The sequence below is a fragment of the Panthera leo genome, chromosome A1, assembly GCF_018350215.1.
Source record: "Panthera leo isolate Ple1 chromosome A1, P.leo_Ple1_pat1.1, whole genome shotgun sequence".
Taxonomy (NCBI): Eukaryota; Metazoa; Chordata; class Mammalia; order Carnivora; family Felidae; genus Panthera; species Panthera leo.
The window spans coordinates 144721372-144739811 of record NC_056679.1 but is presented as its reverse complement, the minus strand read 5'-3'; the positions used below and the strand labels follow the sequence as shown (position 1 = coordinate 144739811).

At 38.9% G+C, this 18440-nt stretch overlaps 2 protein-coding genes and 1 long non-coding RNA gene across 7 annotated transcripts in view; 2 read left to right on the top strand and 1 right to left on the bottom strand.

The window, feature by feature from the left end:
* Positions 1-3231, top strand: part of ACOT12 (acyl-CoA thioesterase 12) — a 48611-nt gene extending 45380 nt beyond the window's left edge. For 3 of the 4 annotated variants that reach the window (XM_042942463.1, XM_042942465.1, XM_042942475.1), the window contains 3 exons: positions 815-943; positions 2529-2655; positions 2916-3231. In XM_042942463.1, coding sequence (XP_042798397.1) covers positions 815-943; positions 2529-2655; positions 2916-3065 — 406 coding nt within the window. In that variant the 3' untranslated portion in view covers positions 3066-3231. The remainder of the gene's footprint in view (positions 1-814; positions 944-2528; positions 2656-2915) is intronic. The other variant, XM_042942485.1, reaches the window with a different exon arrangement.
* A 93-nt stretch (positions 3232-3324) lies between these two features.
* ZCCHC9 (zinc finger CCHC-type containing 9) lies at positions 3325-12178 on the bottom strand. The gene is made up of 6 exons (XM_042942510.1): positions 12102-12178; positions 10582-10991; positions 9737-9887; positions 9411-9503; positions 7417-7485; positions 3325-6149 (listed from the first exon to the last, which is right to left on the bottom strand). Exons 2-6 carry the CDS (start codon positions 10963-10965, stop codon positions 6031-6033), a joined length of 816 nt encoding a protein of 271 aa, XP_042798444.1. The 5' UTR covers positions 10966-10991; positions 12102-12178; the 3' UTR covers positions 3325-6030.
* Positions 12179-12225: 47 nt separating this feature from the next.
* The window catches only part of LOC122222231, a 36682-nt gene continuing 30467 nt past the window's right edge, over positions 12226-18440 (top strand). For both annotated transcript variants that reach the window (XR_006203670.1, XR_006203671.1), the window contains exons 1-2: positions 12226-12437; positions 14020-14082. This is a non-coding gene — a long non-coding RNA (uncharacterized LOC122222231). The remainder of the gene's footprint in view (positions 12438-14019; positions 14083-18440) is intronic.

Genomic DNA, 18440 nt, shown 5'->3' with positions numbered 1-18440 from the left:
TTGGGGTCATGTGTTACATTTGCATAGATGCCAGAATAATACTTCATGGTTAATGCTATCATGATAAAACATTCTGAGAGAAGAGGAAATATTTCATGATTTTCTTGCATCAATATTTGTAGATATTCTGTAGGTACAAAGCTTTTATCAAGAACAATGCCTAAATTTTGGTGTTACTATTTCCTATGTCACCTGACATTCCAGCCAAACTGAACTTGAATGAAGGGAGGAATGAATGAATGAATGCGTGTCTTGTGTACCTACTGTGATTCAGGCCAGGTGTTTTCATTTAATCCTCACAATAACCCCATAGGTATGGGGTTTTAATTTTACAAATGAAAAAAACAAAGTGACTTACCTAACATAACATTGATATGAAGTGTGTGTATGGGATTCAAAGACAAAGATGTTTGGCTCTGAACTTAGTACTCTTTCAGTGTACCATATTCATTTACCTGAGTCCTTCCTTAACATCCAAACAATTCACTAGTCTTCAAATATTGTTACCTGATTCTAGAGAAAAATTATTTTGTGTTAAACAACCATAAATGCTGTTCTCTGAAGTGTTGAGGGCAGTGACTTTAGAATCACACACCCACCAGTCTCTCCATCACACGCATAATTATTCCTGCTGACCAAACAGCTTCCTAAAGACAGACTTTGAGAAATAATGCTGGCTTTGGCAGGATAGTTATGTAAGCAGAAGAGTGAATGTGGACCTCAGTAATGAAGTTTTACAAATAAACAAAAGAAGCGAATGCCTTATTCAAGCAGGTAGAAAAGTGTGGCCTTTCTCACTGTTGTATTTACATAGGTCCTGTGAAGTCATAAACTGGGTGAGTGAAGGTGATCAGATATATTATATCACTTGTCCTATAGTGAATGGTGACAAACCCAAAGACTTGGTAGTACTTGTATCACGAAGAAGACCTCTCAAAGATGGGTGAGTATATGCAATTCAAGTGCTGTATTGTTTTATAGAAGAGGGTAAAATGAAAAAGTTGATAAGAAAAGAAGGCAATATAGGCATTTCTGATCTTGAATGATGTGCATCTGAATTTTTTCTAGATGGACCTTTAGTTATCATTTAAAAACATCATCTATTAAATGCTGCCTGTGTGCAAAGCACCATGCAAGATTCCTAAAGCAGTTCCTTTCCTTTTGCTGTATGCACATATAAAATTGGTATTTAGCAAACCTTGGGAACCTTCCAGTATCAGTAAGAATGCAATGTGACTACCAAATAAAACATTAGGAATAGGTTTAGAATTTACAAAGGCTCAATTGTGCTAGACATGCAAAATGTCTGGCTGCTAGGTAGGGGTGTTGATCGGAGTGTTTGTCCATGACTTCTCTGTGGGCATTGGACTTTTCATGGCACAATGTCTGTGTTCTAAAGAGAAGTGTCCTACGAGTCAGTGTTCAAATAAATAAGAAGTAGAAGCTTCCAGGACAGTTAAAGTCTACACCTGGAACTGGCCAGCATGATTTCCCATGTGAAAGCTGGCCTATAAGAATAATCGAACATGTGTGAATATTATTAATGCACACGGATGTTCAGTATAGTACCATTTATTATGGAAAAAGAAATGGACATAAACTGAGGGTCCATCTTATAAATTATGGTAGAGCCATATTGCAGAGTACTATGCCATCATTTTTTTAAAATGTTTATTTTTGAGAGACCAGAGCATGAGTGGGGGAGGGGGAGAGGGAGACAGAGGAGCCCAGGGGTAGAGGAGACAGGGTATCCAAAACAGGCTGCAGGCTCTGAGCTGTCAGCACAGAGTGCAATGCAGGGCTGGAACTCTGGAAGGGCGAGTTCATGAACTGAGCCAAAGTCGCATGTTCAACCAATGGAGCCACCCAGGCATCCTGCCATCATTAAAAAAGATGAAGTAGCTATAGAGGTGCTGATACAGAAATACCTCCAAAGATTTATTGTTAGGTGAAAAATCAAACTATAGACCGATATTTATTAAATGATAATATTTATGCAAAAATCTATATTTGCATTTGCTTACATCAATGTTATATATTTATAAAAAGGTCCGGAAGGCTACAGAGCAAAATATTAACAGTGGTCATCTCCAGGATGAGAATGGACTGTGGCTAGGGTGGACTGAGGAAGACTGTTTTCTAGTCTATAAGGTTCTCTGTTGTGTGAAGTTTCTTTAAATCAATGGGTTTTGTTTTGTTTTGTTTTTTAATTAAAAAAAGAGAAGAGCCTGAAATTACAACTCATTAGGGCGTACATAATAAAGCATGCTTGGAAGTTGATTCCACTTTGTAGAGTTACGCAAAGTATTAAGTAATTCTTACACAGGCAGAAAACACCTGTGGCCCTTATTACCTTTCCTACACTTGAATGTAGTCTACTTGAATGTAGATCCCTCATCTAGAAGATCTGGGTCTCTATAGTTTCACTTTTACCTACGTAAATAAGGTTAATTAACTCTAGAAATTTATTTTCTAACAAATGTTTTAATCTCTCACAATAACTTAGAAAACGTCCTTTCATTTTTCAGTAGCACTTACACGGTAGCAGTGAAATCAGTTCTTCTGCCTTCAGTCCCCCCTTGTCCACACTACATCAGAAGTGAAATCATATGTGCTGGATTTCTCATCCGTGCTATTGACAGCAGCTCCTGTACCGTAAGTTTGATGGAACATCTGCACATGAATTTGCTACTGCAGATATAGAGAGAAGGCTTTTACCCACATTCCCTAATTAATTGAAATTCTGTCATGTGTCCACATCAGGGGAATCCTGAGGTCATCCTTGTAGATCATTCCAGAAAGTCCCCAGAAGATTAGGGTCATAGCCTTCCCTATACCAACAAGATTCAGATCCCTGCTGAAAGAAGCTCCAAGTCAATAAATAATTAAAATAATGTATTTTCTTTTTGAAACAGGTATCATACTTCAACCAGATTTCTGCTAGCATCTCTCCTTACTTTGCTGGAAATCTTGGTGGCTGGTCAAAGTCCATAGAAGAGACAGCAGCCTCTTGTATAAAATTCATAGAGAATGCTACTGATGGTGGGTTGATAAACACATTTTAAATGGTAAACTGTCACTTACTTCCAGTTTTATTTACCACTTTCAATTCCGCATACCCTTAGCCCTGACACTTTGGCAAGCTTTGGGGCCACAAAGTAATTTAATATTGGCTTAAGCAAAATGCAGTTAGGAAGGGGTTAAAAAATAACATTCATCTCAGGTCAAACACCAGTGATTTGGATAGCATTATTTAAAGAGCTTTAAAACTGTTTTACATTGTCTGTGGCTCTGCTTCCTTCCAGGGACACAGGCAGTGGGAATTGCCCATATTCAATTTTGTGTGTCCTGTAAAATGGTACAAATATGGTTTAAAATGATCATAAGCATGTTTAGGCTACGGAGATGAAACGTGTTCTGTTTAAAATTGTATAAAATTTTACAAAATAAAAAATGATAAGTTGGCTAGGTGATTAATAGTGTGGGATTGTTCCATATATGGCGGATATCTGTATGTCAGGAGCAACTGACAAGATGTATTACATAGTTTAGAGCTTTAAATTAGGAAGACATTAAAACATAATGGAATCCAATCAATTTTAGTAATAGAAACTACTTTACTAGTGTCATTTAACATATATTCAAGGTGGCTGGCCAATTTAGTATCTATTGCTATATATACACACAGAAAAGTACCTGCACAATGTGATGTCGCAGAGAAAGAATATTAACTGAACTCTTCTTTCATAACCATTACATTAGCACTTTATTCCCTAGACTTCAGCATTCATTACTCTACTCTGTGATTTGTCTTAACTCGTAAGACAAACCAGCATATGTCAAGTTAGCCTCCTCTACAAGACAGCATTTAAAAGTTGAAGGACTTCATTAGAGTTTAGAGCACTTAAGAGGTTAGGTACATCCTGCTGTATGTCAGATCTCTACCTCTGCTTCCCCAGCCTACCCGCTTCCCCAACCCGTCCACTCACCCAGCCTAGGTCTGGTTGTTAATTAGTTTTATTCCGTGTCAGCAGGTTTTCATTTACATAAACTTTGGACTGTGCTCCAATTTTATGAATTAACACTTACGTACATTAAGGGTGAATATGTAGATTTAAATGCCTATACGTTTCAGAAGCAGAAAAATTTTTTAGAATATTTTTAGATTTTAAAAAGCAAAAAAAAATTAGCTATAATGGAGTTACTTAACTAAAATTTTGTATGGTAAAATTTCACACCTCTCCTACAATTGAGACACTTCCAACCTCTGCCTGTCGTAGGTCTTTGAATTTATATTGTTTTGAAAATTACTGCATAATGACCTGAGGTATTGGTGGAACATCCAAGTAGGAACTGTAATTGAGGATATTAGGGCCAGATGGATTTAGGAGTCAGCCATAGAAAAGTGAATGATAAGCTTGTAAGAGGTGACATTTCCAAAGAACTGAAGGAAGAGTGATTAATGACCAAGTCTTAGGCGATTCAGTAGAATATTTTTAAAGTGTAATAAAATATCTGATATTTTTCTGATATACTGATATTTCTGATATGCATCTCTCCCCAAGTCTCCTCTCCATCCTAAAGCCTCATTAGAAAGCACGTGACCTTGTCTTCATCACTGTTACAATCCCTAGTGCCTAAGAGAGTACCAGGAATATAGCAGGTACTTGGGAAATATTTAATGCTTGCCTTCCTCACTGGAGACAGGTTTTGACTGGCCAGAGTCCTTGACACCTGATAGGATAGGTGAAATAAATCTGAGTGTGTTTGGGCTAAATGACTAAGGCAGCATTGCTATCCTTTTCCAGCTACATGACTTGTGTGATTTCTTTTAAATGACACTCCTTTCCTTACATTCTGGGATGCTGAGTTGTATTCTGTCATGTTTTCCTCTCACACCAAAAGTAAAACAACAGCTCCTATTAAGACTAGAACTGTTGAGCTTTGCAGACATTAAAACAGAGAAAAGTGTTTCTTATTTGGTAAATATTTTGCTTTTGAAGCTACAGTAACTAATCACAGCTGTTTCCTTTAGTTACAAATGTATCCAATCAGGTAAAATTCCAAATGAAACACACAATCCACTAGAGTCATTCCATTACAATATGAGCCCTAGCCTTGTGAAATACATGTATTAAGTATGCATGTATTCATAAAATCCAACAAAGAAGCTAATGGGTCTCTGATTAGCATTCTAACTCTATTATGGTGATACCTGCATCTCACCCAGACTCATCTAAAACACATGAACAAAATGCTATTAAGTGTGATATACAGTCTGTTAAGTAACATCATTCTGGTTAAATACCCCAAAATAATTTTGGCTAGAATTTCACTCTTGAAAATCCAGGACAAAGAAGGAGCTGTTGTTAACGTATTCTTCTATGTTACCTCAATAATTTGTACTTCTTTATGTCAAAACTAAAACAAAAATTAACCAAAATTAATCTCATCTAGAATTCATAAAAAGATTGTGTTCCCAAAGGGATTACCTGGACATAAACAGACAATGGCTAGTTCAATCCAGAATGAGGTATTCAGAAAAATAAGTACATAGCAAATGATTTTTGAATTAAATATTTTAAAAATACAGTATTGTGGCAACTTATAAATTCCTAATATAGTAATAAATTGATATTTTGAACCAAGAAAACAATATAACCAAAACTTCATTTCTAAACGCAAAAGTTATACTTTGTTTAAGGGTGGTTCACATTAATGCATAGTTTTTAAGAAAAAGATGATTGTTACAATCAAGTATGTAACCACTTAGTTATACCTAAGTTCTACCTGTTAAAAATATTCTTTTAGAGAATCCAATTTAAAAATCTTATACTTTTCTTCAGTGATTTTCTCCAGTGAGAGAGGCACTCTTTAATGGACAGCACTCAGGAAACTATCTGACCATATGCACATCATACTGATGTCTACAACACAGGTCTCCAAGGGAGCTCAGCTCCAGTGTGTGAGGTAGGCCCAGTTCAGAGTAGCTCACAATGAGGCGGTAACTAATGACAGTACTAATCATTATCAAAAATTAACAACTTTAGGTATCTTTGTTTTGGGTTTCTGTGGTTCAGGCACATCCAAAATTTCTTCATAGTCTGCACTCATTCCCATTGCCCAGCGACCAACTGTGACCATTCGATCTGTTAAGGAATGAAAGTTAGAATGTAAGAAAAATGGTAATCAAATACATCCACCCAGATTGGTACTAGCTGAGCAAAGGAATTAGTTTTGACATGAATAATCACAAGGGGGGAAGACTCCATCACTAAAGGAGAGTGAGCAATTCTGTAATTGATTATAACACTTGATTTTGGAGTACCACAGGCAATTTCTCATCCCAATTAGGGAAATGCAGCAACTGCTTTGCAATGCAGAAATTGATGAGAAAGCTCTTTCATTCTTTCCCAGAGTTCATCATTATAGAGTCAATGAATTCTAAGACTCTGTAAACAGTAAGACTTATGAAGCATCAGTTTTAAATGCACAAGATTCCACCTGTGAAATTATACAACATCTGCTTGTCAGTCTTGTCATTTGGGAATGGCAATCCTCCCAGGAGGGAGAATTCAAACTCCACTTCCATTATTTCAGTCTCACTGGCTACAATGTAGTGAAGACCATCTTCTTCTAGACAAGATCATAAACAAGAACTCTTGGTTTTCAAATTTAAGTGTTCGGGGAGGAAGAATGGGCAGACTTATTGGGTAGTACTGTGACTATCTGAAATAAAAAAAAATGTGTTTTTCCTTAAGAAGGACTACTGCTATCCTATCTTGCATTCTTTTGCTCAAGATTATCATCATTCTAATTTAGGTAAACTAATATAATAATGGTCTCCACTTCCCCCCAAATCTGCAATAGGTACAGCAAACATTTATGAAGTTTTTGGTGACAAAGGGTATTTCATTAGGAAGAAAATGTATCTGGCCAGATAGTGTACCTAACACAATTTTAATATTTTTGGCAGTTTTTACAACCAGCTCTGAGTCCTTCAGGTATACACAAAGCAAAGCATATATGAGGATGGTAATCATAAAAATATTGAGTTATTTTCATATTTCTGATTTTCTCTTAGTGAATCAGTATTTTTCTTTTAGTAACAGAATTGGCTCCATTATTAAATTCATTAGTTGCCAAATATGAATGTTTATGAATACAATGCTTTATAAAATCAAGGTCTTCTAGGACTTAGTGGTCACTTTTTTTTTCCTCACCTAATAATACTAGCTAACGCTCAGCTAATACTATTGTGTCTACTCCTGACAGAGAAATGATTAAGTCATCACTGTAGTAGGAAACCAGGTTGCCTTAAAATCAGTGGTACCTCAATGAACTCTTCATAAAAAATTTCAAGAAAAACAAAGAATACTAATCCCACCCCTTCTAATGGAGGCCAAGAGATCTCACCTGAATTCTGACTCTCAGGGCAATCTTTCTTAAAATGTTCCACAGAGCCACAAAGTCTGCAGCAACCACCTATTAAAAGAACAAAGTCACTGAAAATCTCTCATACTTAGAAGGGGTTATAATGTCTCAAAACACTTTTCTTATTTGGTCCTCACAACTTTGTCAGTTGTAAAGGTAGTTGAAAACAGGAACATAGGTAGGTGCCACCATTCCAGTTAGTAAGTCCATCGTCCATTCCTTTTGATCTCACAGAGCACTGAACTGTACCTACCCACCACTTCTCGTACCTGGCCTTCAGGGGAGAAGGAGGAAAGAGAAGAGAGATATAATGGAAGAAGATACGTGTCCTCTGGAGTGTTCGAGAGCCACTGCACACAAGACTAGACCTTAAACCATGATTAGATAGGCAAAGTGTTGTGAACTGTTGAACCTGTAGGCAAAAGTTGTGTCCAGATGCATTTTTTGAGGAGGATGTCTGTAATTCTTATCAAATAAATGACCAATAACCTCAAAAAAGGTTAGGACCCACTGCTCATCTGTACAGGTCAGACAAGGGTGAGCAGTTACAAAAGGAATGAAATTAACTTTTGTTTTAGGGCCTTCTGACTGCCAGGCAGCCTCATCCTAATAAAAATGCCTGTCTGCCTACTTTAAGCAACATTCCAGATTGTGAATTATAACACATATGGTTTGTAAGATTAGCTTAATGGTCAAACACTGTTACTTAATGGTCAAGCATTGTAAGTATGACATGCTTATAATGTTAAGTGACTTATCCAGAAAAATGACCCTACAGGATGTAAACATGGCCGAATTCTCACTTCTGTGATCTGTTTTCTTTGCTGCACTTTTTAAAAATACCTAGTCATTTTGCGTAACCATCCAAAACCATCTTTGCCCATTACTCATGTCATCTGACCTGTGTCATAAGTTCAAAACTGAAAGGCACCTTTGGGCATTTTCCAGGGTTAGGCTTCCTTACTGTTGTAGATGTCATAGTGAAATAGAAGAGGTACTTTTGAACAATATATTTTAATTCTCATAGCTCTTCAAGGTAAATACCATAGTTCATCATATCTAATACACTATTGATTATAATTATTTTACATACCTCTCAGGAAAAAAAATCTGCCAATTACATGTCACTCACCAATGGTAAGATACATTCTGAGTACAGGGACATGAAAATGTGAAATAATGTTCATCTAAGAGTCCATGAGATACAGTTTGTCATCTCCATTTTACAGGCGAGGGAGGAAATTGAGATGAGAGAAATTAAATGACTCAGCTAGAGTCCCACAACTAGTGAGTGGTGGTACTGGAGCTGTAACTGGTCAGCTTGATTCCAAAAGCTGTGCCTTTTCACTGGACTTGTCCCATGGAACCCAGGACATGACACACAAGAGAGGTCTAGAATCTGATGGTACCAGCTATCACATGAGCACATTATTCACATTACCAGAAAATTTCCTCCTTAAAGCTTTAGAGATCACAGACTTTATTCAGGGACCTTAATATGTTAGCTGAGCTACAAATAAGAAAGTTACAGGATCCCATGCTAGACAACTGACCAAGGAAAACACTCAGAAATAAAAATTACTACAAATATTGAAGAATGTGTACCAGCCCATCTATCCAAAATGGTATGCTAGCCTGTGATTAAATTCACAACACTATTTTTTAAATCTTATATTAGCTTGAGATATAATCCCTTTACTTCTGTTATGTTTAAAAGTAGGTATTTATAACCTACTCCCACAAATGATGCTGAAAGCACAATGCTTGAAATACACACTTTAGTTATTTCTGATGTGATTAATACATCCTCATATTACACATCAACTCCAGTACAAAGAATAGTTTGATAAAAATTAAAATTCTCAAAGTTTTGTTATTTGTTCAAGAATTTATTCAAGAACTGATTGAGTACAAATTAAATCACAACTCTACATGGTAACTCACCTTTTCTGACATATAAGGTTAACAGTACTCACCATCAGCATAAAGTCCTTTGGGATTATCAGGACAAGATCTGGACAGATGTCCCATTTCCCCACAAACAAAACATTTTGCGAAAGGAAATTCACCTGTAAGGATCAACATTTCCTATTAAGTTGGCTAAGTATAGAACAAGTCATGTAATTCATATTATTTTAAATACCCTGAAAACCCCTATTTTTAATACAACTTAGAATTCAGTCTTGATTTCAAAATATTAAGTGGCATACTCATGATAAATTCTGTCCAGAAAAAAAACCCAGTTGGTTACGTATTGGCCACTTCTGACATTAACCAAATCAAAAACCGATTGAAAACGTACCAAGAGCTGGGTCTACTTTGGCTTTGCACTTGGTTATTTCATGCTCTGTGGACCCACACCGGTAACATATTCCAGTGCCCATATCTTGATTCTCAAGGGCGGCTGGGCAATCTGCAATTCCATGGCCGGGTTTTCTACAATGGAAACATACCTGAGAAAACAAAATATGAGTTTCCATGTTGCAAAACTACAGTGGCTTTATCAATTCTTGTTACAAAAAATATCTTTAAAACATTTGTCATTTGTGGGGCACCAGGGTGGCTCAGAAGGTTGTGTGTCTGCCTCTTGATTTTGGCTCAGGTCATGATTTCTCAGTTCATGAGACTGAGCCCTGTGTAGGGCTCCGCTATAATAGCAAGGAGCCTGCTTGGGATTCTCTCTCCTCTCTCTGCCCCTCTCCCGCCTCACAGTCTCTCTCTCAAAATAAATAAATAAACATTAAGGAAAAAAAAAAGGGGGGGGGGGCCTGGGTGGATCAGTCAGTTAAGCGTCCAACTCTTGATTTTGGCTCAGGTCATCATCTCATGATTCATGAGACTGAACCCTGGTCAGGCTCTGTGCTAACAGTGCAAAACCTGCTTGGGATTCTCTCTCCTCTCTCTCTCTCCTCTGTCCCTGTCCCCTTGAGCACACGCACATGCGCACATGCTTTCTCTTAAAATAAACTTAAAAAAGGATGCTTTACAAATCTAGTACACAAGAGCAATCATACTCTGGCTAATATATGTGTGTGTATATGTGTGTGTGTGTGTGTGTGTGTGTGTGTGTGTGTGTGTGTGTGTGAATGTATGAATAATAGTTTTGACTTACATAAAGTAACCGTTTGGTGGAAGCGATGATCTTACCATTGCATTTTTCTTTGCTGCTTGTCTTTTTAGTCTTCTTCCTTCCCGGCGACTATCTTTCTTTAAAGCAACTGCAATTTCTTCCCTTACCTCCTGACTGTCTGTTGCTATCCTCTCTCCATTATGAACCATCTGTGGGTTTTGCCTTAAGTATTCCAGGAATCCATTTACATCTTCATTTAAGTACTCCTTTTTCTTTTTGTTCTTTTTGTGTTTTGCTTGAGGCGTATCATTTTTAGCAGAGAGCCTATTGGCTTCAAGTTGTTTACTTTTTGGTAGGTTTTGGCCTTCTCCCTCAAGGGACCCCTTCTTCATGTCCTCCCATGATGTTGCAGCCAAAGGTCTCTTGTTACGTGTGGTAGTAACTCGTGCCCACCTGGTCATGATTTCATCAAAGTTACCTTATCAAACTTTAAGACAAGCATGGCTGGTTAATAACCATTTAAAAAAACCCCACTAAATATACATAGTGTATCACATTATGCCTATATGTTGACGCTTTAATTATTAAAACACTTTTTACTTCGTGTATATTTAATTCTGTAACATGCTGCATAGATATGCCTATGAAGTAAATCTAGCCCTTACCAGAGAAGCTACCACACCAGATAAAGAAACACACGTATATAAATGCTTAAAACTGTAAAACAATTCAAGAAAAAAATTACTTTGTAAAATATTATGTATCACATAGTAATACAAGTGAATGAAGTTACTCTTCCCAATTCTGAAGTTTTCCTGGCTGTTTCCCGTCTGTAAGTCCCAGGTCTACTTTCTCCCCATCATATTGCTTAGTCTGTCAGTTCAAAGCAATCAATTTGCATAGCAAATTAAGTATACAGAAATCCTGTCCTTGACGCAAAGTTTGTCATTACAAGTCTTCCCAACAGACTGACAAGTGTTTGCGGTCACGTGATAATGCTGGTCTTCTAATTAGAGAATAAACTGCTTCCAGCCCAGCGGTTTCAAATCATTTTCAATTAAGCCGCGCCCCTTTTAGGGCGGCACCCCGTGTACCAACCAGAGTTAAAACTTCAGCTCTCGTCTTCGGTAACATCCGCAACACAAGCCGAAGGGTGGAGTCAATGAATAGGTGAGACGTTGCACGCTACTCTACATGCCACGCGCGCACACTCATCATTGCAGAGGCTGCGACTATCACTGTAGGGGCTGGAGCTATTCAGGAGGTGGACTAGCATTACCCTGAGTACCCGTGAAGGGGGAAGCTTTGGGTAAGAAGGCCGAGGCGGCGGGACCCACTCCCACGGCGGGGGCCCCAGTGGGGCTAGACGCGCCAGCTCAAGCAGTGAGCACCCCACAGCTGAGGCCGACCCCTGCGCCCGCGCCCTCAGCGGGCCGCGCAGCTCGGCATTCCAAACCCATGTGGCGCTGAGGGCTGTTAGGGGCCTAGCAGTCAGTCGCTGTGCCTTCCCATCACGTCCCTGGGAACGAACGGGAGGACTCCACAGCATCTGGCGGTCCCGGGGTCCTATCTCGCTCAGCCTTGCACAAATTCTTACCGCGCATGAATCCTCCAGGGCAGCCGAGTTAGCGAACCAGAGAAGTCTCTCCCCCTGCGACCGAGTCGGCACTGGAGACCGGAAATGCGTTGTCGCTGAGAGCGCGTCACTTCCGGAGGGCCAAGCTAGTCCTGCAGGCGGGTGCTAGGGTCTCTTCCTGGGCGGGTAAATGAATATGAGTAAATATTTGTGGAGCGTCTAGCGTTTGAAAGGTGCAGCGCTGCACAACGAGGACACAGAGATGAAGTGTGTCTGGATCCCACAACTAGTTGGAAGAGATGCACGGCAGGATTGGGGGGAGGCGGTGGAAAACACTGGGAAGACTTCCTTGAGAAGGTGACCTTTGAACTGTACTTTGAAAAGCAAAAATCTGGTGAAATTTGGGGCGGGAGTGAGTTAAGGGCTTTCCAGGCAGATGTAAGGTAAAGTCATAGCATAGTGGTAGTGGGTCACTGTGATAGAAATATAAAAGAGACGTTTAGGGCCCTAGTTGGTGGAAGTCGGTGACTAATTGTCCTGCCACTGCTAGTTCAGTGGAAATAATTCTAGTTTGTAGCCAGACAAGTTCTCTTTAAGAGGAAAACCCTAGCCTCTTAATTCATTGTCTCAACAACCTCTCCCAAACAGCTACCACCACAAGTTGTACTTTGTGGGAAAAATGGCATTATTACACCAACTCAGTTCACTAGGTCTGCCACTTTGATGCCCAGCATCGTGATCAATCCATTTTACCCCTTAAGTATCTGTCCACTTTATCTCAACTGCCACCGACTTTGTGCCAGGCTTCATCTCATCTCACCTGGATTACTGGTAGCTGGTCTGGGCATCCACTGTTTTCACCACTTCTTGGAATCCCTTTCCATGCCTTAGCCAAGTGAACTTTTAAAGATGTAAATCAGATTGTTATTCTTCTGCTTTAAATCCTTTAATAGTTTCCTGTTGTTCTTAAGATGAACTCCAACCTTAACTTGGTATTAAATCCTTGACTACTTCCCTATCCTCAGCCTGCACAATTTCCTCTTCTTTGACCAGTTTCTCAGTTTCTCAAATGCTGCATGTACCTTGCTATCTCCAGGCCTTTACATATGCTGCTCTCTTTGTATGGTGCTTTTCTTCTAGTTAAATATTTCACCTTCAGGGCTTTACACATTATATTCTTAAGTAAGCTTTCCTGTACCCCTCCCTGCTCCCCCCCCTCCCCCGCCATTAGACCAATCCCCTATTGTAATCTCATGGCAATCTTTGTTTACAATGCTTCAAATTAGTAATTACATAATTAATTGTGAATAAGTTGTTTATTGTCTTCCCACTGCCTAGTATATATAGTTGGTGCTCAGTACGTTTTTGTTAACTAAGTGAAGAGTAATACGTTTCAATGCTTGTTACAGCAAAGTCGAAAGTGACCTGGTTTTCTTTAGGAGGAAAGATGAAAGTCAGTGTTGTAGGAATACTAGGATTTGGTATGGTGAATATCAGAAATATCCTAGGTCTTACAGTGGGGGAAGATTTAAAAGGTAAAAAATTCCTCCAGCTCTTGAAGAGAGGGAGCTTCCTAAAAGTTGTATGATCATCCTCTTCATACCATGTTCTCAACCAGCTGGCTTCAAGGTCTAAGCACCAACCTAGTGACATTTCATAAAGAGGTTTTCTTTTGTAGAAGCCAGGTACTTGCATGTAATGTACACCACTAGAGGGTGCATTCAACTAAAACTTGTCTTTTTAGTATTATGTTGAATTTTAAACTCGAAAATTATTCATTTCCTGGCAGTGAAAGAACATGATCTCAACTTGTTTTTGTGGAAATATACCAAGTGAAGATTAGTAATTAAGTAAATAGGTCATAGAAATGCTGTGGGGTTCAGAAGAAAATATTACTGTCAATACTAATAATAGCTAACTTTCATTGAACATTTTATAGGTACCAAGCACTGTGTGCTGAATGCTTTACAATCATTGCTTCCTTCACCCAGTATCCTGAGAGGTAGGTACTATTCTCCATTTTTACAATGAAGAAACAAGCTCATAAAGATGAAGTAACTCACCCAATGTCACACATCTAGTAAGAGGTAGAGTCAGGACTTGAACCAAGATCCCTGTTCAAAAGTGTGACCTTCCCTACATTGCAGTACTGCAGGGGATTGCCTGCCTGCCTGCTTGACCCACTTTAAAACAGACTTAAGTTATCCATGCCCATATAATACTTTATTTTCTTAGGATGTATTCACTTTTAGAGTGGAAGGTATTATCTTTTTATTAAGTCTTATCTATTCAGATATTATTGAAATACTACAAATATGCTATTTTCATAACACTATCATCCACAGGGTAAATGTTAAGTGAGGGGCTAAAGTTTCAGTTATGAAGTGCTGAAGTACCTCATTTTTAGAAAATTGTGAAGTGTATTATGCATACAGAAAGCAATATAAAACATCTGAAGTAATTACAAAACACAAGTTCATGTAAACACTACCCAGCTTAAGAAGCTGGCCATTGCCAGATTATGTTAATGTAATTTTTTACATGGGCAACACATTTTTATGTTTCAAACAAAATAGTTATGATGATATAAGATTTCTATAAACCAACTCTCATCCTGATAACTAGAAATTCTGGGAAAAATATAAAAATCACTGTGTGAGGATCCTGAAGAGTAAATAAAAGCAGATCCTTGTGGAGGGGAGTCAAACTTTGAAGAAGCAACTAGCACATGGGTTAGTGTGTGTGTGTGTGTGTGTGTGTGTGTGTGTGTGTGTGTGTGTTTGCACTGAAAATGGGCCACAGTCAAAAAGTGCATGAGCAGTTAAAACTATAATAGAAAGCCTGCTGGGTGCCTCGCTGGCTCAGTCAGTTAAGTGTCTGACTTCAGCTCAGGTCATGGTCCCATGGCTCCTGAGTTCGATCCCCGTGTCGGGCTCTGTGGGGACAGCTCAGAGCCTGGTGCCTACTTCAGATTCTGTGTCTTCTCCTCTCTCTGCCCCAACCCCGCTCATGCTCTGTCTGTCTCTCAAAAATGAATACATGTTAAAAAATTTTTAAAAATTTTAAGAAAGCCTGCCATCATTTTTCTGGCTGCAGGAACCAGAGAAAAAAAGCAATTAACAGCCATACCGGGATAGTGAGGGGGAATTTTGAAAGGGAGAGAGCCATAAAAAGGATGCTTCTACTTCTATACATGAAGTGTTGAGCTAGGCTCTGACCCCACATGCACAAGACAAGCTCAGAGGCTTAAAGAAATGAACTGAGATTTGAATGGCCACTCACAAAAAATGAGACAAAGCCCGTAATGCCAGTCTAAACAAGTTAATTGCCTTCTTAAATGTTTTTTTCATGAGGAATAAACCAATTCAGAGTATATGCAAAATAACATCCACAATGTCCAGGATAAAAATCCAGAATGTAAACTTAGCCTTGGTTCAGTGATACTTTGAATTCTGGTCTTCCATAATTTGCCTGCTACTACTTATTTTTTAAGTCTTCAAATAGCTGATCTATGCTTTATAGATGCATTCAGTAGGCGACACAGGGTGGAGTGTGCTCAATTCATCTTACCTGAAATTGGAACCACTCCCATTAGAATTTTGAAGCTTCACTCTTTTTTTTTTTTTTTTTTAAATTTTTTTTTGATGTTTATTTTTGAGAGAGACAGAGCTTGAGCTGGGGGGGGGGGGGGGAGCAGAGAAAGAGGGAGACACAGAATCTGAAGCAGGCTCCAGGCTCTGAGCTGTCAGCACAGAGCCCGATGCGGGGCTTGAACCCATGGACTGTGAGATCATGACCTGAGCCAAAGTTGGATGCCCAACCGACTGAGCCACCCAGGCGCCCCTTGAAGCTTCACTCTTGATTAGATTGTCTCAGAGTGAGAGGTGCTTGGATAAGCCTAGATGCTGCAGAACTAGGAGTGTCTAAGGCCCAGCCTCAGGGAGCTGGCCCTCTAACTGAGTCTCAAACGAGTGTGAGCAGCTTCAAAACAAGCTGTTTGGGGTAACTGGGTGGCTCATTCGGTTAAATGCCTGACTCTTGATCTCAGCACAGGTCTTGATCTCACAGTTCATGGGTTTGGGTCCCACGTTGGGCTCCACTGACAGCGTCAAGCCTGCTTGGGATTCTCTCTCTCTCTCTCTCTCTCTCTCTCTCTCTCAAAATAAATGTAAAAAACAAGCTGTTTAACTGTAATTTGGAATGGAAGATAATGAATCTAGAAAGGATGGGTGGGACCAGATTTTGTCAATTGAAGTGTTTTTTTAATGCTAAATCAAAGTGTTTGCATTTTGGGGCACCTGGGTGGCTCAGTCAGTTAAGTATCTGACTTTGGCTCAGGTCATGATCTATCTCAGGGTTCAGGAGTTCAAGCTTCGCATCAGCCTCTGTGCTGACAGCTTAGAGCCTGGAGCCTGCTTCTGGATTCTTTCTCTCCCTCTCTCTCTGCCCCTCCCCAACTTGCGCTCTCTCTGTCTCTCTCTCAAAAATAAATAAACATTTAAAAAAACAAAAAACAAAATGTTTGCATTTTGTCCTTGACAGCTTAAGCAATGAAGAACTATACATATTTTTTTAGATTACACAGTGCATCTCCTAAGATAGATGTAGAGAAGAGGGTTACGTACAGTACAAACGTGTACCCAATGCAGTGCTCAGAACACTGACACCTGCTGAACTTCTTTGGAATCTACAGAAAAATACATCTAGAGAGAGAGAGGAAAGAATTAATGACCCTACTGTTGAAAATAAAAAAGAGGTCCACACCAGTGACATTCTAACAGCTGCTTTCTTCAAAATCTGTCAATCATTTAAGCTGCTTTAGAACCCTTACAATAAGGCTAATAGGTAAAGAAATTGAATTCCTTTTTTCTTCTTTCAGCATTTTACAAATGCTCTTTAATGAATATGTATTACATTTAGAATTATTTTTTTAGGTTTTTATTTTTTATTTTTATTTTTTTTAATATATGAAATTTATTGTCAAATTGGTTTCCATACAACACCCAGTGCTCATCCCAAAAGATGCCCTCTTCATTACCCATCACCCACCCTCCCCTCCCTCCCACCCCCCATCAACCCTCAGTTTGTTCTCAGTTTTAAAGAGTCTCTTATGCTTTGGCTGTCTCCCACTCCCTCTTTTTTTTTTTTTTCCTTCCCCTCCCCCATGGTCTTCTGTTAAGTTTCTCAGGATCCACATAAGAGTGAAAACATATGGTATCTGTCTTTCTCTCTATGACTTATTACACTTAGCAGAACACTCTCAAGTTCCATCCACATTGCTACAAAGGGCCATATTTCATTCTTTCTCATTGCCACGTAGTACTCCATTGTGTATATAAACCACAATTTCTTTATCCATTCATCAGTTAATGGACATTTAGGCTCTTTCCACAATTTGTCTGTCATTTAGAATAGAAGGAGAGATAAAGGTCTTCCCAAACAAACAAAAACTGAAGGAATTCATCACCACGAAACCAGCCCTACAAGAGATCCTAAGGGGGATCCTGTGAGACAAAGTACCTGAGACATCGCTACAAGCATGAAACCTACAGACATCACAATGACTCTAAACCCATATCTTTCTATAATAACACTGAATGTAAATGGACTAAATGCACCAACCAAAAGACATAGGGTATCAGAATGGATAAAAAAACAAGACCCATCTATTTGCTGTCTACAAGAGACTCATTTTAGACCTGACGACACTTTCAGATTGAGAGTGAGGGGATGGAGAACTATTTATCATACTACTGGAAGTCAAAAGAAAGCTGGAGTAGCCATACTTGTATCAGACAAACTAGACTTTAAATTAAAGGCTGTAAGAAGAGATGAAGAAGGGCATTATATAGTAATTACAAGGTCTATCCATCAAGAAGAACTAAGAATTATAAATGTCTATGCACCGAATACGGGAGCCCCCAAATATATAAAACAATTACTCATAAACATAAGCAACCTTATTGATAAGAATGTGGTAATTGCAGGGGACTTTAACTCTCCACTTACAGAAATGGATAGATCATCTAGACACATGGTCAATAAAGAAACAAGGGCCCTGAATGATACATTGGATCAGATGGACTGGACAGATATATTTAGAACTCTGCATCCCAAAGCAACAGAATATACTTCTTTCTCGAGTGCACATGGAACATTCTCCAAGATAGACCACATACTGGGTCACAAAACAGCCCTTCATAAGTATACAAGAATTGAGATCATACCATGCATACTTTCAGACCACAATGCTATGAAGCTTGAAATCAACCACAGGAAAAAGTCTGGAAAACCTCCAAAAGCATGGAGGTTAAAGAACACCCTCCTAAAGAATGAGTGGGTCAACCAGGCAATTAGAGA

Coding starts and splice junctions, on each gene's coding strand:
- ZCCHC9 (XM_042942510.1), bottom strand. CDS start 10,965: ATGACCAGGTGGGCACGAGTTACTACCACACGTAACAAGAGACCTTTG. Junction 9,888..10,581: donor CAGCAAAGAAAAATGCAATG/GTAAGATCATCG, acceptor TTGTTTTCTCAG/GTATGTTTCCATTGTAGAAA. Junction 9,504..9,736: donor CAAAGTAGACCCAGCTCTTG/GTACGTTTTCAA, acceptor TGATCCTTACAG/GTGAATTTCCTTTCGCAAAA.